The sequence below is a fragment of the Budorcas taxicolor genome, chromosome 16, assembly GCF_023091745.1.
Source record: "Budorcas taxicolor isolate Tak-1 chromosome 16, Takin1.1, whole genome shotgun sequence".
Classification (NCBI taxonomy): domain Eukaryota; kingdom Metazoa; phylum Chordata; class Mammalia; order Artiodactyla; family Bovidae; genus Budorcas; species Budorcas taxicolor.
Window position 1 is genome coordinate 73,599,664 of NC_068925.1, and position 22,169 is coordinate 73,621,832.

The 22,169-nt window shown below is 45.5% G+C and overlaps 1 protein-coding gene across 1 annotated transcript in view; it reads right to left on the reverse strand.

Moving 5' to 3' along the window:
- The window catches only part of HHAT (hedgehog acyltransferase), a 340,320-nt gene that overhangs the window by 40,142 nt on the left and 278,009 nt on the right, over nucleotides 1–22,169 (reverse strand). The window contains exon 10 of the mRNA XM_052654045.1: nucleotides 15,386–15,530. Coding sequence (XP_052510005.1) covers nucleotides 15,386–15,530 — 145 coding nt within the window. The remainder of the gene's footprint in view (nucleotides 1–15,385; nucleotides 15,531–22,169) is intronic.

Below are 22,169 nucleotides of genomic sequence, written 5' to 3' on the forward strand. Positions count from 1 at the left end.
CTCACCTGGTTCCTCAGCTTCTGAGCTGCGTAACTATGACCAAGTTTCCTGACCTCTCTGAGCCTCGGTTATTAGTAATACTGGGATGATGTCTGCCTAAGCTATCTCACAGGGGATTGTAGAAAAACCAACTGAACTAGTGCCCTGGAAATTACTTAACAGTAAAGAGCTAAAATAGTAATAATGGACACTACTAAGAATCATTAAATTGTACTGAGTCAGAGAACTCAGGAAACTCTAAATAGCCTAGGCATATATGTAAAGGAAAGGAAAGGAAAACTTGGTTAGTAGCTGGGGCTCTGGCCCCATGCCCTGTGTGGACTCCAGGCCGGACCACTGGGAAGCTCCTTTAAGTCAGATCAGCTTGAATGTCTCAATGTCCCGGACTTTAACAGTATGGACACCTCCCTATCTGTCTCTCACACACACACACGTCATCAATTATTTCACAGAAAGACGCAGAACTGGCCAAGGTCTTAGCTCCCAGGACCACTCCTGCTCTTCCCCAACCAAAACAACCAAAGGGTCCAAGTGACCACATAGGAGGCAGAGAAAGTCTCTGCAGGGAGAAGAGGGAGAGAATCTGGAAAGAGGCCACGGGAGAGATGACAAATTGGGATCATTTAAATGACCATGCTCCTCTGTCAGCTCTTCTGCGCCTCTTATTAATTGCTTAATAAGCAATGAAGATAGATTGCAAACCATGGTCAGTCACAGTCCTTCCCGCCTACTTGTGTCAACACCCTTCACAATACGATTTCGCAGTTCTTCCTATGAGGAGATGAAATCTATTTCCTCTCTCCTTGAGTCTGGGCTAGTATACCACAGACTTTGGCCAAAGGATGCAGCAAGACTGATTATGGTTCTGCACCTGAAAAGCTCTGCACACTGTCTGCCCCCTCTCTTGAACCACTATGACTGCCGCATGAACAGGCCGGGACACATCTGCTGAAGGGTCGGAAATCAACACAGAGACCTGACTCAGCCAACTCATCCCAGCGAAGGCCCTAGAGACACGACAGCCCAGCTAAGATCAGCAAATCCAGTGCAACCACAGGTGACCCACAGATGGATGCATGCAGCTGTCCTAGATAAGCCAGACTCCAGCTGGCAGAGATTTGTGCATTATATAAATGCTTGTTCTTTTAAGCCACTAAGTTTTGGGGTGGTTTTGTTACATAGCAGTGGCTAACTGATACATGCTAACCTCAACCACTGTCTAGTTCATATTAACACTTCTTTTCCTTTGGGCTTGAATAAAGATGATGAGGTGGGACTCAAAGGACAAAGTGACCTTCTTTCCCTTTAGAGCGGCAGCCTTCAAACTGGGAATGCATACAACTAAACAACACGGAAAACTTTAGAAGAATGAATTTCCAGATCCTAAAAATTGAGGCTAAGTTTCTCCTTGCCCTTTCTCCTCCTTCTCTCCCTCTGTCTCACACACACACACACACACACACACACGGCTTTCATCTCAATTTACCAAAAAAAAAAAAAACCCACAAAAAACAAAGGAGAAGCTTCTTCCCCATTCTTCTTATTCAGGATATTGCTCTAGGATGTAAAACCCTTAAGGGAATCAGTACAACACTTTGAGAAACTATTTGACCATGTCTACGAAAGCTGAATATATGCACATCCAGTGACATGGCAATCCCTCTCCAGTTATAAACCCAACAAAAACGCACACAGATCTTCACCACGTCATATATATGACAGTCCGTAGGACCTCACCGCTATCATGTTCAACAACAGTAAAGTGGATAAACTGGCATGTTCACAGAATGAAACACTTTATAATAGTAACAAGAAGGGGAAAAAATCTATAACCACACTCCAAAATATGGATGAATCTCTCAACATGATATTGAGCAAAAAAAAAGTGAGACAAAAAAGAATACATATTATGTAATTCCCTCTCCTTGTAGAATCACATAATATATGTGTATGTGCATTAAACAAACAAACCAGCCACTCAAGAAAGCTATACATTTAGATGTCAGAACAAGGCAAGGCAGGGGTCACAAGAAGCATCCTTTAGGTGCTGGATATATATGTGTGCTTGCCTAGAGAAAATTCTTAAGATATTAGCACTTTGCTAGGCTATATTTTAAATCAAAAGCTTTACAACAGTGGAACAAACTAAAGCAACAATTAGATAATTCCTTTAATCAAATAACCATAAATCCCTACTTCATCCATTTCAAGAGAAATTTTACTTTTTATGTTTAATATTTATCAGAAGTATCACCTTTAAGTTGAGTTATGCATTAATAAGAACTGTAATGACAACTCAACCCAGGAGAAAAATGTTTATATTTTTAGCCTTATGGTGATAGAAAAACAAACAAAATCAATGCTACAGAGAAGTATGATAGTTGAATAAGGAAATAACTGAGACAAGACAAAATTCTATGGAAGAAATGAAATAGAAATATGATATCAAGGAAATACTGTGAAAGAAGGGCTTGCTCATTTATATTTTTAAAAGGATGATGGTCAGCATTAAATCACTTATTTATCATTTATATTATTTAGAGCTATCAGTTTTACATTTAAATATCAGCATTTATAATATGACAAAAATAATTATTTAAATTTACAATAGAAAAAGCTAGGTGCCTACTTTAAAAGTCACAGCAGGGTATGTAGCTCCTCAAAGTTACTTTATTAGGATGAACATAAGCAAAAAAACATTATACCAAAAAGTGATTCAGTATAAAAAAATCTCCCCAGATACCCTTCCCTTAAGGACCTGTACCCCTTCATGGATCACTGCCTTGTTCTGGTGAAGGGGCTTGTGTAACTCAGTGAAGGTATCAGCCAGGCTGCGCAGGGCCACTGAAGATGGGCAGGTCCTAGTGGAGAATTCTGACAAAATGTGATCCACCGGAGGAGGGACTGGCAAACCAGGCCAGATTACTTGCCGCGAGAACCCCGTGAGCTGTACAAAAAGGCAAAAAGTATGTGACACCGAAAGACGAGTTCCCCGGATCAGGTGTCCAATATGCAACTGGCGAAGAGCAAAGGACAGCTACTATTGGCTCCAGAGAGGAGGAAGCGGCTGGGTCAAAGCAGGAACAGCATTCGGTTGTGGATGTGTCTGGTGATGAAAGTAAAACAGTATTGCATAGGAACCTGGAATGTCAGCTCCATGGATCAAGGTCAACTGGACATGGTTAAGCAGGAGATGGCAAGAGTAAACATCAACATTATAAGAATCAGTGAACTAAAATGGACAGGAATGAGTGAATTTAATTCAGATGACCTTTATATCTACTACCGTGGGTAAGAATTCCTTAGAAGAAACGGACTAGCCCTCATAAGCAACAAATGAGTCCAAAACGCAGTACTTGGGTGCAGCCTCAAAAGTGACAAAATGATCTCAGTTCATTTTCAAGGCAAAACCATTCAATACCATAGTAATCCAAGTTTATCCCCCAACCACTAATGCCAAAGAAGCTGAAGTTGATCAGTTCTATGAAGACCTAGAAGACCTCCTAGAACTAACACCAAAAAAAAAAAAAAAAAAAAAGTTCTATTCATCACAGGGGATTGGAATGCAAGAGCAGGAAGTCAAGAGATACCTGGAGTGACAGGCAAGTTTGGCCTTGAAATACAAAATGAAGCAGGGCAAAGGCTAACAAAATTCTGCCAAGAGAACACATTGGTCATAGCAAACACCCTCTTCCGACAACACAAGAGACGACTTTACACATGGACATTAGCAAATGGTTAATACTGAAATGAGACTGATTACATTCTTTGTAGCCAAAGATGGAGAAGTTGTATGCAGTCAGCAAAAACGAGACCTGGAGATGACTGTGGCTCAGATCATGAGCTCCTCATAGCAAAATTCAGGCTTAAATTAAAAAAAGCAGGGAAAATTCACAGGCCAGTCATGTACGACTAAAATCAAATCCCCTGTGAATATACAGTGGAGGTGATAAAGAGATTCAAGGGATCAGACCTAGTAAACAGAGTGCCTGAAGAACTCTGGATGTTATGGACAGAAGTATGGACAGAGGTTCATAACACTGTACAGGAGGAGCAAACAAAATCATCCCAAGGAAAAAGAAATGCACGGAGGCAAAGTGGTTGTCTGAGGAGGCTTTACTAATAGCTGAGGAAAGAAGAAAAGTGAAAAGCAAGGAAGAGAGGGAAAAGTACACCCACAATTAAATGCAGAGTTCCAGAGAGTAGCAAGGAGAGACAAGAAGGACTTTCCAATGGACAATGCAATGAAACAGGGGAAAATGACAGAAAGGGAGAGACTAGAAATCTCTTCAAGAAAATTGGAAATATCAAAGGAACATTTCATCCAAATATGGGCACAATAAAGGACAGAAATGGTGCGGATACAATAGAAGCAGAAGAGATCAAGAAGAGATGGCAAGAATACACAGAAGAACTGTACAAAAAAGATCTTGATGACCCAGATAACCACGATGGTGCAGTCACTCACACAGAGTCAGACATTCTGGAGTGTGAAGTCAAGTGGGCCTTAGGAAGCACTGTGGCCAGTAAAGCTAGTGGAGGTGACAGAATCTCAGCAGGCTATTTCAAATCCTAAAAGATGATGCTATTAAAGTGCTGCACTCAATATGTCAGCAAATTTGGAAAACCCAGCAGTGGCCACAAGACTGGAAAAGGTCAACCCTAATCCCAATTCCTAAGGAGGGCAGTACTAAAGAATGTTCAAACCACCAGACAATTGGAGTCATCTCCCATGCTAGTAAGGCTACACTCAAATCCTGCAAGCTAGGCTTCAGTATTATGTGAACTGAGAACTTCCAGATGTCAAGCTGGGTTTAGAAAAGGCAGAGGAACCAGAGAACAAACTGTCAACATTCGCTGGATCATAGAGAAAGCATGGAAATTCCAGAAAAATATTTACCTCTGTTTCGTTGACTATGCTAAAGCCTTTGACTGTGTGGCTCACAACAAAGTGTGGAAAATTCTTCAAGAGATGGGAAGACTAGATCCTCTTACCTGTCTCCTGAGAAACCTGTACGCGAGTCAAGAAGCAACAGTTAGAACCTTGTATGGAACAATTGACTGGTTCAGTATTGAGAAAGCAGTACAACAAGGCTGTATATTGTCACCCCATTTATTTAACTTATATGCAGAGTACTTCATGTTAAATGCCGGACTTCATGAGTTACAAGCTGGAATCAAGACTGTCAGGAGGAACAGCAAAACCTTTAGATACGTAGATGATACCACTCTAATGGCAGAAAGCAAAGAGGAACTGAAGAGCCTCTTGACGAGGGTGAAGGACGAGAGTGAACAAGCCAGCTTAAAACTCAATGTTAAAAAGAAAAAACTAAGATCATAGCATCTGGTCCCATCACTTCATGGCAAATAGAAGGGGAAAAGGTGGAAGCAGGGACAGATTTCCTCTTCCTGCCTTTTGAAATCACTGAAGATGGTGACGTCAGCCATGAAATTAGAAGACTGCTTCTTCGCAGGAAAGCTATGACAAACCTAGACAGTATGTTAAAAAGAGACATTACTTTGCTGGCAAAGGTCCATATAGTCAAAGCTATGGTTTTTCCAGTAGTTATGCATGGATGTGAGAGCTGGACCATGAAGAAGGCAGAGCACCAAAGAATTGATGCTTTCCAACTGTGGTGCTGGAGAAGTCTCTTACGAGTCCCACGGACAGCAAGGAGATCAAACAGATCAATCTTAAAGGAAATCAACCCTGAATATTCACTGGAAGGACTGATGTTAAAGCTGAAGCTCCAATACTTTGGCCACCTGATGCAAAGAGCTGACTCATTTGAAAAGACCGTGATGCTGGGAAAGACTGAAGGCAGGAGAAGGGGATGACAGAGGATGAGATGGTTGGATGGCATCACTGACTCAATGGACATGAAGTTGGGCAAAACTCCAGGAGATGGTAAGAGACAGAGAAGTCTGGGGTGCTGCAGTCCATGGGGTCGCAGAGAGTAGGACACGACTTGGGGCCTGAACAACAATCACAACAAAGCCCTGTGATAGTGCTGTATGCCACCTGCATTATCTCATTAAGCTACATTAGTCATATGCTTCTGGTTACAAGTTACAGAAACCTAACCAAACAGAATTGTCAGTAAGTGAAGGATCCGAGATTTAACTCTACTTGCAACAAATTAGCCTCCCAGTTTCATGCATGTAGGCAGAAGACAGGAGACTACTGGGACAGAGATGAAAGACTTTATCACTCAGTAATAACAGTAGCCAGAGCATCTGTGCCATTTCCCTGAGCCCCAGACGCCAGAATGCAACGTCAAGAGGGCCAGGCGATACCTGCGCATGTAGAAGGTCATATGATAAGAGATTAACCCCAGCCACAGGAATCTAAATATTTTATAATGGGCAGTAAGCCTTGCCTGACCTCTGCCCCAGAGGGAGGTTATTTTTATTCACTGGACAGTAATCAAATACCCTCTACTTCAGAGGAAGACACTCTCTCCATTTTCCAAAGATGCTTGCCATACAAATATTCTTGGAAAGAAAGCCTGGAACAGAAGCAGTCAGTGAATCTGTGCATAAGACATGCAGAAACACAAGAGAGCCTTGGAGAATTGTCTCCCAACATGAAATGAGTGAAGAAGAAACAACAGCTTTTGTAATTGAAAAGCAGGTATATGGGTTGGCTTCAAGAACTCCCGGCTGTAGGGTGCTTAAGAGTATGTTGCAGTGGCTTGTCTCGGAATACAATCTCTGAACCAGAGTTTCCAACAATCAGTTCTGCTGTCTTCAAAGTCGGCTTCCCTCTCTACTTGGCTCTCCCCTGAAGGCAGCAAGAGGGCTCCCAACAGCTCCAGCCCAATATCCTGACATCTCCACAACAAAAGAAAGAGAGCTTCTCCTTCCTGACAATTTCCAACAAAAACCCCAACTGCACCACGTGGGGAGACGGACCGTACAGATGGGCCAGTCTGGCTCATGTGCTAACCCCTAGATCTCAGACTGACTCAGACTGAGAGTGAGGTAAGAAAGGTTTGGTCCCAAAGAGGGGGAAGCAAATGCTGAGCAAGTAAAACTGCAGCCTTTCCCTATACTGCTGTCTAAATGCCCTTGAGACAACAAATCTCACATGTGTACTTCTGTGAAATTAAGCATCGTTTCTTTCCGCAGGCAGATTCTTATTTTAATAAGACTAGAGGCATATCCAAATTGCTATTTTATAATCAAATTTCCTGAGAAAGAAGCTACTGCCATGGTGCCACAAAAGGGACGTTCTGTGAAATAGCAACTTTTACTGGATCGTGCTGTGGCAGGCAAAGGGACGGCTCCTCCGAGGAAGGCCACATCTCAAACCCTGGAACTCACGTCAGTTAGCTTACCGGGCTTTGCAGGGACACTGCAGGTGTGATCACGTGAAATGAGAATCCTGAAATGGGGAAATTATGCTAGATTATCCAGGTGGAGTTCATAATCTCAAGGGTCCTTATGGAAGAGACACAGGAGGAGTCAGATGGCAGGTGCCGAGATGAGAGCAGCGAAAGGATGCATAGAAGATGTGAAGATGCTACAGGCCTGACCGTGAAGCAGTAGCAGCACATGAGGCGAGGGTTGCAGCTGGCCCCCAGCGCTCAAGGAATCAAACTCTCCCCTTGCGCTTCCCGAGGAACCAGTCTTGCCAACGCCTTGACTTTAGCACAGCAAGCCTGATCTCAGACTTCCGGTCTCCAGAACGCACATGCATGCTAAGTGGCTTCAGTCATGTCTGACTCTTTGCGACTCCATGGACTGTACCCCTCCGGGCTCCTTCATCCATGGAATTCTCCAGGCAAGGAGTGGGTTGCCATGCCCTTCTCCAGGGGATCTTCCCGACCCAGGGATCGAACCTACATCTCTTTGGTCTCCTGCCTCGGCAGGTGGGTTCTTTACCCCTAGAGCCACCTGGAAAGCCTCAGGAACAGAAGAAGATAAAACTGTGCTCTTTGAAGCCAGCAAGGCCACAGGAAATGAACACGAGTGTCAGCATAATGCGAGCGGTCAGTGCCCAGTACACCGACAAACAGAAACAAATCTGATGATGACGACTCTCGCTACATTCTGCCTTTTGCTACAAAAATGTTACTGATTTCCAAATTAAATATTCTTAATTTCTAACACTGTAAAAACTGTTCCGTGGTGACTTGAGGAGGTGAAAGGGTCTCAGTGCCTGTGACTGACAGGGCAGCACTCCTCCCATCCTCAGCCTGCAGGGCAGGTGCTACACTATTTCTGTACCCCTTTGGAAGTATAACAGTAATTGCAATAAGCAAACAAAATAATAATATAAATTCCAGGATGTGTGTTCATTTCAGAAACCACATCTGCACAGCAATCCCATGACTTCCTGATGTGGGCCTTAGAGTACAGACTTGGGAATCCTGGTACAGATATCCTCTTATATATCAAGTACATACCAGATTTAGTTAGAAGACAAAGGGGACATGTTTAAATCTTTATAAAATTATTTTGGTTTAATTCTACTACTGTGTTTGTAATGTGCCTTTTTTCTATTGAGAAATAACTGACATATAATTATTGAGCTTTAATTGACATACAATATTGTACCAAAGTGTACACATAATGATCTGATTATAATGTGCACGTGGATCTCACACTGCATATAAATAACTGGGGGCCAATGAGAGGTAGAGGCTTCAAATCAGTAAGAATCATCATTTTCTTTCTATTCAACGAACTGTGCCTAACCATACTAGTCTTCACTTGATAGTCTATCTAAAGACACTTTAAAATGTCCACAAATTCCATAAAACTCTTCTCAAATGAATTCACAAAAACTCCTAGTTAACAGGAAAAAGTTGTCACATGACCTCCCAGAAAGTAGGACTTAGATGAATGATGATTCAAACTCCCTTCGAGATATCGTAATAGAAATTCTCTCAGCTTTCCCATAATCCAGGTGCACTTCTGGATAAGAACTCCCACTCTCTATTCCTCATGCCCTACGTCTAGTGTCCTGGCCTGAAATACTTTTAGGAAAGATGATGTCCACAACATCTGGGTGACCATGTGGCAAAGATGAAAGAAGAAACAAAGGCATCTGAAAGTCCTGAAATCCAAATTCCAAGAATGGCCTGTAATGGACCAATGGGAAACCCATGGAGAAACTGCTTAATTTATATCAACATGTTGACTTCACTACCAATACAATGGGTGGGAAGCTCTTGTTCCTCAGATTCTTCTGGAAATTGCATATGATCCAGTGGGGCAGAAGCAGAATCAGTCAGAGCAATGAAAACTCCATGTCAAAAGCAGGGCCAGTGAAGAAGATGAAATAAGTCAACACAAAGAAGATGTCCGAGACAGTGAGTGACATGTGCCCTCTATCTTCTCTCATCAAAGATGAAATTTCAGTCCCAAGAATGTAATAAGATGTGAGGGGAATGAGTTTCTCTTTAACCACAACCTTCTGGAATTTCCAGTGCAATATCCCAGCTTGGCTTTAAATGAAATACCTGTCCAGAGCCATTTGAGCTAGGAGATGAATAAACTGCCTGGACAAGCTAGTAATCATGGAGAAAATACACTGTCCCTTTTCTCTGCTAGAGACAGCAAGCAAATATGTAGAGTGTAAAGGTTCTGACCTGTCTAAGAAAATGACTAGCTCATCTCTCATTGCAATCTGGAGGGAAAACAACCAAATTTTCCTTGCCTTGGTACAGGGGACCCTCGGGAGCTAAGCGCTGAGATAGAGTTTGCCAACCTAGATCAGGCAACAAGAAAGAGGGGAAAGTGTGTGTGTGTTACATGTGTGTATGTGTGTGTGTTATATGTACCCTAAGACGTGTGTGTGTAGTTAGGCAGAAGAATGGTTGATGGAAGCCAGGGCTCTACCACCTCCAACAAACGCAGAATCTGTGGCTCCACAATTAGGAAATGATTAGCCCCCTGCCTTTTTTTTTTTTACAAAATTCATGTTTTCTGTTGACAGGAGTAGATGGATTTTTCAAAAGGAACACAACTTTGCACCCAGACGACACTATAAAGCTCCCAGTGCCCTTAGGCCAGATGGATTGCCAGTATGTACACATCCCTAGTTCTAGTTCAGTCGCGTCTGACTCTTTGCGACCCCATGGACTGCAGCATGCCAGGCCTCCCTGTCCATCACCAATTCCTGGAGCTTGTTCAAACTCACGTCCATCAAGTCAGTGATGCCATCCAACCATCTCATCCTCTGTCATCCCCTGCTCCCGCTTTCAATCTTTCCCAGCATCAGGGTCTTTTCCAAAGAGTCAGTTCTTAGCATCAGGTGGCCAAAGTATCAGAGCTTCAGCTTCAGCATCAGTCCTTCCAATGAATATTCAGGACTGATTTCCTTTAGGATGGACTGGTTGGATCCCCTTGCAGTCCAAGGGATTCTCAAGAGACTTCCCCAACACCACAGTTCAAAAGCATCAATTCTTTGGCTCTCAGCTTTCTTTATAGTCCAACTCTCACATCTATACGTGACTACTGGAAAAACCATAGCTTTGACTAGACGGACCTTTGTTGGCAAAGTAATGTCTCTGCTTTCTAATATGCTGTCTATGTTGGTCATAGCTTTTCTTCCAAGGAGCAAGCTTCTTTTAACTTCATGGCTACAGTCACCATCTGCAGTGATTTTGGAGCCCCAGAAAATAGTCTCTCACTGTTTCCATTGTTTCCCTTTCTATTTGCCACAAAGTGATGGGACTGGATGCCATGATCTTAAGTTTTTTCAATGTTGAGTTTTAAGCCAGCTTTTTCACTCTCCTCTTTCACTTTCATCAAGAGGCTCTTCAGTTCTTCTTCACTTTCTGTCATAAAGGTGGTGTCACCTGCATACCTGAGGTTCCTGCTATTTCTCCCAGAAATCTTGATTCCAGTTTGTGCTTCATCCAGCCCAGCATTTCTCATGATGTACTCTGCATAGAAGTCAAATAAGCGGGGTGACGATATACAGCCTTGATGTACTCCTCTCCCAGTTTGAAACCAGTCTGTTGTTCCATGTCTGGTTCTAACTATTGCTTCTTGACCTGCATACAGATTTCTCAGGAGGCAGGTCAGGTGGTCTGGTATTCCCATCTCCTGAAGAATTTTCCACAGTTTGTTGTGATCCACACAGTCAAAGGCTTTGGTGTAATCAATAAGGCAGAAGTAGATGTTTTTCTGGAATTCTCTTGCTTTTTCTATGATCCAACGGATGTTGGCAGTTTTATCTCTGCTTCCTCTGCCTTTTCTAAATCCAGCTCTTTTCTCAATACCCATCCCTATTGGCTGCCTTTCCTCCTCACTGTGTCTGGACAACAAAGCACTGCTGGGATGCTTAAGACACAGTTGGTTTATGGTCTTGCAGATCTGGAGTCGTAATGCAATGATACTTTTGAGTTACAGAGTAGTCATCAACTGCTTGTTCAAGAAATCAACTCACACTTCAATGTCAAGGACTTAAGACAGACATGAGAAAGCTTCTGCCATCAACAAATGCTTTTCAGAGCCACTGAATTTTGCCTCTGCAAAGCATGATATGGCAGGGTCCCTTCTACAACAGGCTCAGGGACCAAATCCTCAGCCACAGTTTTTCAGAACCCTAAACACAGCTAAGTTCCTGTAAATACATATAAAATAGGCTTAAATATTCACATTCCTCAAGCTGCTTGAAGTAAATTTCAACAGTAAAGGTTGGAGGATTTTCTTTGAAGGCAAAGATATAGTATCTTTATTCTCCACTGAATTAACTGAACATCACTTTTCCAATCTCCACAGCACAGATAACACTGACACAGATGGCTTGCGTGTGACATGCAGGAGACCCCTAGAGGGTCAGTCAGCATTTCTACCCCGTGGCTGGCACTGCCCACTTTTAAGGACAGCAGGGCACTGTGCGCAGCAGAAAGGGAAGGGTCTGGTTTTAATAGCCTCACATCACCAACGGTGTAGAGATCAGGAGAGAGCTATCTATGTAAGCTAAATATTTAGATATTTACTAAAACAAGCTTTGTAACTTAAAGCAAACAAATCCAGGTCTAAAGCAGTGAACTGGAGATGGAGATACTGACCTTAAGATATAGCTCCTCCAGGCTAATCATGAGATCCTTCTAGAGACATCAGTGATCCTGGGCAAAGGCTCCTGAGAATGAATGAGGCTGTCCTCGAAGACGCGTGTGCGTGTACATCCCATTTGCTGAGGGGCACTGGGAACCTCCTCCAAGATCCCCATGCCCCTTGAGCACCTTGGGAGGAGGTGGTAGACCATTCCTCTCTGTCTTGGCAAGTCCCAGCCCACCAAGGCACAGAGGGTCCAGGGTGGTTACCCCTGGCAGAAGGGCTACCTCCCCATGAAACCTGGAAATCTAAAGACTGAGCTTAACTGCTCTCCATTCTCTACAAAGAGACTTCTCCTCACTTGCTTTGTCCCTTTTTCCTCAATGTATAGAGATGGGTCTTGGAAAAACAGGTCCTGATCACATGGCCAAAGGAAGTGGTCCAAGACAACTAGGATGTTGAGGTCCTGGCTCATCCATCAGCAGCTTCAGGTACAGCTCGACAGTCCCTCATCTGAAACCTTTGGGGCCAGATGAGTTTCAGGATTCAAATTTTTTTTTTTTTAATAAGAAAACTAACATGATATCCCCAGCAGAGTCTGAGGAAGTATCCTATAAACGTATGAATACTTCATTGTACCAAAACATGAATATTCATACTAATCTTCTATCAGGTCAATCAGATTCATTATGGAAAGAAATCCAGACTTCTCAAGGATAGTGGGTTTGGCACCATCTGGTTCATGTTCCTCCAAGAGATATCTAAATTCAATCACTCGGGGACAAAACATCCACAGTGGGAAAACAAGGATTGTAATTGCTAAAACTCCAGGAAACCTACCCTTACTGAGGGGACCCACAGGACAGACTAGCTGGGATGGGGCCATGCCAATGTGAAGAATCTCTGACATAGACAATGCCTTCTGAGCTGAGCTTCCCTGGCCTCAAAGCCCAGACAGGAATGAATGGATCTAGAGCCCTCCAGATTGAGAGAAGCATTGCCCTGGGACTCTAGCGCCCAGCTCCAAGGAGGACACAGAGAGAGCCAGCTGCAGATCACAATAGGAGCCAGAAGCAGACCAGGTATTCCAGAGCCCCGACACCCGCTCCCCAGTGTGCCTGCTATTAGCTCCAGGGGGGACAGGACAAATCGTGCTTTGATCTTCATGCCTTTGAGAAAGAGGATAAACATCTTATCGCTACTACCTCTTCTCTGTCCCTTCAAAGGCCAGCATTCCCAGGTTTTACCACCCACCTCGTCTCTTCTCACTCTGGGCATGCTCCTTGGTGAACTGTATTCACTCCCATGGCCTCACCGCCACCTTCATGCCCTGTCTCCCACGTCGCAGTGGCTCTGCGCCCCCCTCCTGCCCTACGCCAGCTCACATTTTTAACTGCCTCTTGGGTACCTCCGGGGCTTGTCTCATGCGCCCTGTCCTGCCATGCCACAGTCCACTGTACCTGTGCACTCCCCCACGTCTTCTGCTGCACCTGGGGGGGGGGGGGGGGCGGTCGTCACATGACTGGTTCTGGCCAATGGAACGCGAGCAGAGATGGCTAGTGTCACTTCCGGCGGGGACATTTAGTACCTGGTGACACCACCCGCTCCGTGTTCTCATCTCCTCCGTGATGCCAGAACAAGAAGGTGAAGAATCAGAACAAAAACAATCTAGGTCCTGAAGACACCGCTTAGAAAGAGTCTCTGGACCCTCACTGAACTGCTAAAGGAATAAACTTCTACGGGGGAAAAAATTACTGAGAGTTTGGGATGATCTGACCAAGCCCCTAATGTTAATTACCCCCACATACCTGCCCTCTTTATCTGGCAAGTTCTGACTTACTGCTCAAAACTTCAGTTCAAATGTCCCCTCCTCTGTGGGGCTCCACCACGGGAAGGTCAGCCCTCCACTCTGCGACCTCCAGCAGTCCCTCGTGCATTCGGCCCAGCGGTGATCTGACTCTACGGATACATATCTATTTGCACATCTGGCTCCCTCATTTGTGCCTCTTCCACCCTGGTCTCCTCAGTGCCTTGCAGGCAGCAAACACCTGGAGTGTTTCTTTACTGAAGCCAAGATTAGAGCCTTCTGGCTCAGGTGACCAGCAAAGCGCGAGTCAGTATTTTCAGAGTCATTGTGGTCTCTGCACTGTGCTAGGCATGGTGGGAGGAGGCAAGAAAAGCCAACAGCTCTGTCGCCCACCTCAAGGAGGGTTTTTTATCTTTCAGTCCTCTGTGCCCTATTACCTCCCATCTTCATTCAAGGACAGCTTCCACGTACAAATAACCTGGTCTTTTCAAGAACTATCAGTGAAAACACCTCTCCGAGAGCGAGATCAAAGGGGTATGGGGGTGACAAGATGAAAGCAGAACAGGGCTCTCTCCTGGTCCCTCTGAGCCTGGCTCACCCAAGCCTGCCACAGTTTACACACACGACCTGGCACCCTGGGACCATGCAGCTGTGTCGGGTTACTGCTGATGTGAAAAGCATCACTGGCTCGTTGGGGACCCAGATGTAGAGATAACATCCTAGCCATGGTCACGTCATTACCACTTGGCAAAACTCGCCAAACCAAAAGCACAAAAGCATGTCACTGGTCAGGGCAAGAGAACAAGGGATCTTGGCTCTGAACACACAGTGAACTGGCTGAGTAATGTGCTCTGTGAGTCGTTCCTGTTCTTCCAGTTCTTTTCAGGACGTGATGTAATGCTCAGCTTTAGCCCAAAGGAGATGGTGACCACAAATAAAGGATGACCAACTATTAATGCAGTCTTTTCACAATAATGCCCACCAACTAGCACTTTACCTGCTGCAGGTGTGACGTTGCTGTGGACATGGAGACATATATGAACACTGAACACATGTTCATTAAACACGAGGCTGGCTGCTGGTGCCAGCGAACCAGTGTCCAGACAAAAAGATCCACAACAAAGAGGTGTGGCCAACCAGGCACTGTGCCCACAGCAGCAGGAGACCACAAAGGGGCTTCTAGGACATTCTCCTGGTAGGACTGTCAGAGTCATCAGTGGAACAAAGTCAGACTCTGCAGTATAATGAAGGCTGATCTACAGACAGTAGGGAAGATTAGGAAAAATGTTTAAGTTGGAGACATAACCTGGCAGCAGGGAAAGATGGATTTTGAGAGAGTTGGATGGTACGTCTTGAAGTTAAGTATCAGCATAGCAGACAAGAGGTACATCAAAATAGAGGACAGCTAAAGCCACAGCTAAACCCAGGACTTTGCTCCTGGCTGGTGTTTTTACAGGTCACACACCACGGAGAAGGCAAGGAATGCCTCCTCCTGCCCCACATGTGATACCGACTGCATAAATGCAGGAAACAAGAAGCTGTCTGAAAACAGCACCTTACCTTGTATGAAGATCCTATCCCAGTAGATTTCCCCAACTTGACTGCCCCCAAGAAACACCAGGTTGGACAGGATCAGCATGGAGGTGGAACAAGAGGCAAGAGCAGCGTGCAATCGCCGGCGAGCTCCTGGGGAGAGGAACTGGGCCTGGGGGAAAAAGGCGAGAAGGCATCTCATCACAAGGGTGGAAAAAAATCGGGCTGAGATGTCATGCAGCCTTTCTGTTACCAGCTCAGGATGCCTCCTTCTAGAGCTTGCGGTAGATTGTTATTTAAACAGCTTTTTTTTTTTTTGAAAAATTACTATTTCTGCAAGATGCTCATTCTGGTCTAAGGAACGCAGTGACACACTCCCGAGTTGCTTCTTACTGCCAAAACGGGCTTCCTTCTGACACGTGTAACACAAACACCAAAACTAGTTGTTTAGGATCCAGCTGAAACGGCTCCACATGTTTTCTACACATTAAATCTACAGGTACAAGAACTGTTTAAATTGCTCTCCACGACAACAAGAACAATGCCATGTGATGAGGCAAGATCAGGGTGATCTTCTGAGGGAGTTAACCAGACCCTGGGAAGTCCCTCCCCCATAAATCTGACCCACTATTAAGCAGGAACCCCATTAAGAGCAGGCAGCAGAATCAGAACAAGCCAACCCCATTTCTGGAATCAGAGTTCAGGGAGCCAGACTCCCTGACAGGGAACTTGTCAGAGCATGAGATAATCGTGGGTAATGCCAGCGCTGGAAATACACAGAAACTGGAGACGTTTTCCAGCAACGATGGTAAAGAATTGTGCTCATCCATCCAAGGTCTTCATTGCATTTCCCCCGACCCTTTTAATATTTTCTCAGGGATTTCATAAAGTAAACAAAGCCTTTATTCTTCAGGGTTCATCTTTCTGGCACCCTACTGAGTGAGAACACCATGACGTGCCTGGCGTGTTTGAGCCCCAGCGGCACATGCACAGGGAATGCCCTTCAGGACTGCAGATTTGGAATGAGAACCAGGTGGAGCACAACCCAGGGTTTCTGACAAAGACCATAGCCTGAGCCAGAGACACAGAGAGGGAGCAAAGGTTCCAGAGATCATTCCTGAACACATTCCTGAAGCCTGCTCATCTCTGGGGTCACTTGCATTTGATTTCAGCTGTGCTCCAGTGGCAAACAAAATTCTGAATTACCCGAATCTATAGCAGGCAAAAGGACTAAGCCAGAAGGTGTCTCCAGCAGGAAACACTTATTCCTGGAGACCCTGCTGAGGATCACCTGTGGCTATTCTGAAAGCCCTGATCAGCATCCTCTGAAAAGTGCTGCGGAATGAATTCCCGACCCCTCCCGTTTCTCTCCCGCCAGCCCCAGGTCTGGTCTGCATGCTCAGATATACCTGCTGCCCTATGGCTCCCCATCCATGGCTCTCTCCTCCAGCATCATTTTGGAGCATGGTTTTGCTGCCACCATATGTGAGAGGCGTGGCTTTCTCATATTTAGGTTGTACAGCAGGCATTGACTAAGTTGTCTGCCTGCACCTGGTTGTTGTGGAAAGCTCTCAAGTGATGCTGACATGCCCCTGGTTAGAGGCCACCAGACAAGATGACCTCTAGTCTCTCTCCTCCTCTAAGAGGCCACAAGCAAATACAGCAGATGCTGTCAAACAGGACCAGATCAGAGATAACTACACAGCATAGAAACTGGTAATGAAGGAGAAATGGAGATGAAGCATGTAATACACCACTCTTAACCTCTGAGAGGGCTTCCCTGATAGCTCAGTTGGTAAAGAATCTGCCTGCAATGCAGGAGAAAGTGAAAGTGAAGTCGCTTAGTCGTGTCCTACTCTTTGCGACCCCATAGACTGTAGCCTACCAGGCTCCTCTGTCCATGGGATTTTCCAGGCAATAGTACTGGAGTGGATTGCCATTTCTTTCTCCAGGGGATCTTCCCAACCCAGGGCTCAAACCCAGGTCTCCCACATTGTAGACAGACACTTTACCGTCTGAGCCACCAGGGAAGTGACCCCAGTTCAATTGCTGGGTTGGGAAGCTCCCCTGGAGAAGGGATAAGCCACCCACTCCAGTATCCGTGGGCTTCCCTTGTGGTTCAGCTGGTAAAGAAGCTGCCTGCAATGCAGGAGACCTGGGTTCAATCCCTGGGTTGGGAAGATCCTCTGGGGAAGGGAAAGGCTACCCAGTCCACTATTCTGGCCTGGAGAATTCCATGTATAGTCCATGGGGTCGCAAAGAGTCAGACACGACTGAGTGACTTAAAAGAAAGAAGAACCTCTGAGAATGAGGAGACACTGATCTTCCAGTTTCCACATTTCTGAGCAGAGGAAGATACTTCCTGAGTGTTACTGATTCAGTTATCAGCGACTGAGAAGGCAGGGGAAGAGGAAGAGGGGAGAAAGGGGGAAAATCTAGAATAATAGATCAAGAAAATATGGATGGCCACAACCCACATAAATGTGCCCAAATAATTCTGGTACAGGCGCCACTGATAACACAGCTGATGTCTAAGGAACATGAGGAACTTCTGTTTAAACCCCATCAGGCTTTCCCAACTTTATATCCTATTATGGGAATTCAAAGACCCTATTGATTTTTCCCCTTTTAATGTCAATTACAGAAGAGCGCAAGTTGCCTGGTTAAAGCTCCAAGTGGTTCTCCTTTTGTGGGAAATGGTAACAAATATTAAATAATCAACACAGAGATAACGAGGGAGGAAAATACCCCTTGCCTTGGGTTGCTAAACGGGGCTGTGTTTAGCAACCAGATTACCTGGTACTGGCCAGGGTTAGGGTGTGGTGAGAGGCAGGTGGGGGGCAGGAGACACAGCAAGGGAAGAGGTGCCAAGGTGAGTGAGTGCTGGACACACAGGGATCCTCTTTCCAGCACCTGAGGCCCTGGTTCCTACGGCTCTTCCTTTGATTCTCTGATTACCCCAGTATCTCTCTCAGCTACATGATTCAATAAGCTCCTCTTTCGGCTTAGGAAAAACAAAGCTCAGAATAACAGCAAATACAAAGGAGCCTCTGATCTCAGAGACAAGAGGGAAGATGCAAAATCAGAAGTGACACACTACAATTCAATCTTTAGAAACAGTTCATTTATTTTAGAAAACTAACAAGAACGTTAAAGGCATGGGCTGTTGGAACCAATAAGCTAGAAAGACTTAAGGAGAAATGAAGATGCTCACAGGCAATTCTTAATTACCCCCGGGGCACGTGGGTGGCAGACAAAATAGATGATGATACAGAAAAGCCAGAAACCTAATTTTAACTAAAAGCCCCATCCTCTGAACTAACAAAATTAGCCTTGCCAACAAGAAGCGCACTTGACAGAACTTTGCATCTCTTCATGGTGAATCAGTGGGAGGGCAGAATGATGGGCCAGAAGGAAGAAAAAAGAGAACCTGTCTGGATGACCCACAGGAGGGCAATAATTAATAGCACAGGGGGTGCAAATCTTGGCTACATCCCGTCTTTCCTCTTCAGGTTCCCCGGACACATTGGGGAAGGTGACAGATTTGACATCGGGGATTTCTATCTTGGGCACCATCTGGCATTTGCCACTGGTTTTCAACAATCCTAGGGATTAAGTACCATATTCAAGGTTTCCAGAAGCAAAAATGCCATCTGGGCAAGGCTGGAAGGGTACACTCCCTTGGCCCAGCCAGCTCCATCAATAAATACAACTTTCTGAGTCCCTGGGACCCTCGGGGTCAAACTTTCTGCTTTAAGCACTTTGTTTCTTTGCACACTAAAGACGGGATGCAGCCAAGATTTGCACCGCCTTTACTATTAATTATCGCCCTCCTGTGGGTCATCCAGACAGGTTCTCTTTTTTCTTCCTTCTGGCCCATCATTCTGCCCTCCCACTGATTCACCATGAAGAGATGCAAAGTTCTGTGATGACTACTGTCATCACCCCTGTGATCCTTCATATCCTCTGGTCTGCACATGTAGGTCCATGTGCAGGGTCAAGCCTCACAGGTCAGTCACCCATCCTCCTGGCTTCAGTTCAGGTGCTCAGTCGTGTCCGACTCTTTGCGACCCCATGGACTGCAGCACCCCAGGCTTCCCTGTCCATCACCAACTCCCAGAGCCTACTCAAATTCATGTCCACTGAGTTGGTGATGCCATCCAACCATCTCATCCTCTATCATCCCCTTCTCCTCCTGCCTTCAATCTTTCCCAGCATCAAGGTCTTTTCCAATGAGTCAGTTCTTCGCATCAGGTGGCCAAAGTACTGGAGTTTCAGCTTCAGCATCAGTCCTTCCAATGAACACCCAGGACTGATCTCCTTTAGGATGGACTGGTTGGATCTCCTTACAGTCCAAAGGACTCTCAAGAGTCTTCTCCAACACCACAGCTCAAAAGCATCAATTCTTCAGTGCTCAACTTTCATTATAGTCCAACTCTCACGTCCATATATGACTACTGGAAAAACCACAGCTTTAGACTAGATGGACCTTTGTTAGCAAAGTAAAGTCTCTACTTTTTAATATACAGTCTAGGTTGGTCATAACTTTTCTTCCAAAGAGCAAGCATCTTTTAATTTCATGGCTTCAATCAGCATCTGCAGTGATTTTGGAGCCTAAAAAATTAAGTCTGTCACTGTTTCCATCGTTTCCCCATCTTTTTGCCATGAAGCAATGCCACCAGATGCCATAATCTTAGTTTTCTGAATGGCTTAGGTGCTTGTAAACTCCCTTGGCCGGAGAACTCAGGTTGAGGAATTGTAAACTAAATCGGGAGGGGGAAAAAAACATTGTGCAATGAAGATCCATCATGTCACTAAAGAACTGCCAACTTGATCAGATAAGGCAATGATTAGTAAACAGAATTTCATTTTCATCAATGTATCAGGACAAAGAGAGCCCCATCTGGTCATGGTCTCTTCTCAGAGGATAGATGAGATTGTGTCCATCCAATATTCTGGCAGCAAAAAATAAATAAATAAAACTGGGAGTGGCACTGCTCCCCAGGGGACATTTGGAAACTGCTGGACATTGTTGGTCGTCCCAAGGACAACACAATTGCCAAAAGGTAACTGCGGCATTTGATAGGCAGGGGCCAAAGATCATTAACACAATGCAGTGAGTGGGACAGAATCGTTCTACCTAGAATGACAACAGTGACCTCTAGAGAAAGGGTTAAAGGTTTTCTTCTAACTCAATACAGAGCTAACCTCTCTCTAGGACTATGGGGCACAGAAGCTCCCTGTTCTTTAATTAGGTTGTTGTTGTTAATTGCCAAGTTGTGTCCAACTCTTTATGACTCCATGGACCGTTGCTCACCAGGTTCCTTGGTCCACGGCATTTCCCAGGCAAGAATACTGCTACTGCTAAGTCACGTCAGTTGTGTCCAACTCTGTGCGACCCCATAGATGGCAGCCCACCAGGCTCCTCCGTCCCTGGGATTCTCCAGGCAAGAACACTGGAGTGGGTTGCCATTTCCTTCTCCAATGCATGAAAGTGAAAAGTGAAAGGGAAGTCACTCAGTCGTGTCCAACTCCTAACGACCCCATGGACTGCAGCCTACCAGGCTCCTCCATCCATGGGATTTTCCAGGCAAGAGTACTGGAGTAGGGTGCCATTGCCTTCTCTGAGACAAGAATACTGGAGGTAGCCATTTCCTTCTCTGGGGGATCTTCCCACCCAAGGGCTCGAACCTGCATCTCCTGCTTTGTAGGTGGACTCTTTACCACTGAGCCACCAGAGATGCCCTCTAATTAGGAGTAATGCCAAAAACGTGCCCCCTTTTCCCTGGGACCTAGAAAACTGCATCCCAGGTCAGAGAAAGCATTCCTTTACAACACCCCAGTGCCAGACCCCCCTAACCAATCCTCTCTACCATCTGGCATCGAATGAGAGAGAGGAGAGCCCTCCCGAGCCCCCTCAGTCACATTCAGACAAGTTGTACCATCAGTTCCAATCTCCTCGCACCCACAGCCCTGAAACCCAGAGCACAGAGGAAGAACTGGAGGCTGAGCACACGGAAAGGCACCACTTTGTTCCCCGATGAGGTTGACCAGTTTTCCCGTAGAGACTCTGACCGAGGTGACAGGCTGGGGCAGTTTCTTTCCATGTTAACATCAATATAACCCACTCTTCAGACCCCGAAATGGGTAGTGGGCTTGGGGCCTGGATACAGTGAACCTCTCACAGCATCCAGAAGTACATTCTCTGTGGCTCAGCTGGTAAAGAATCTGCCTGCAATGCAGGAGACCTGGGTTCAATCCCTGGGTCAGGAAGATCCCATGGAGAAGAGAATGGCTATCCACTCCATTATTCTTGCCTAGAAAACCCCCATGGACAGAGGAACCTGGTGGGCTACATACAGCCCATGGAGTCCCAAAGAGTCGGACACAACTGAGCAACTAACACTTTCACTTTCCCTGGGTAACAGGCCTAGGACAGACCTCTCATTCCTCTGGGCGAGCTCGCTGTCTCTGACAGAAGAAACGAAGAGCTGGCAGGCGGAAAGATTCTAATGACGGTTCAGCAGTGGCTCTAAACTTCCGTCTAAAACACTGATTCCAAAGGTGAGGTGTGTAACCCTAACAAAGGAAACCTAGGGCCCAACTAAACTTCTGTCACTCGAGTTTGCAGTTCCTGCTGCAACATGTCTGTTTATTCTTATCTCCATGGCAACTCCTCTATCTTTTCCAGTCAACATCCTGTCCCTGGCAATCACAGGACTGGCCAGGCAAACAAGCTGGGGCCTGGGGGGCTGCAGTCCATGGAATCTGGGTCAGAATGGATGCTCAGACAGCCACGGGGCTGAGAGGC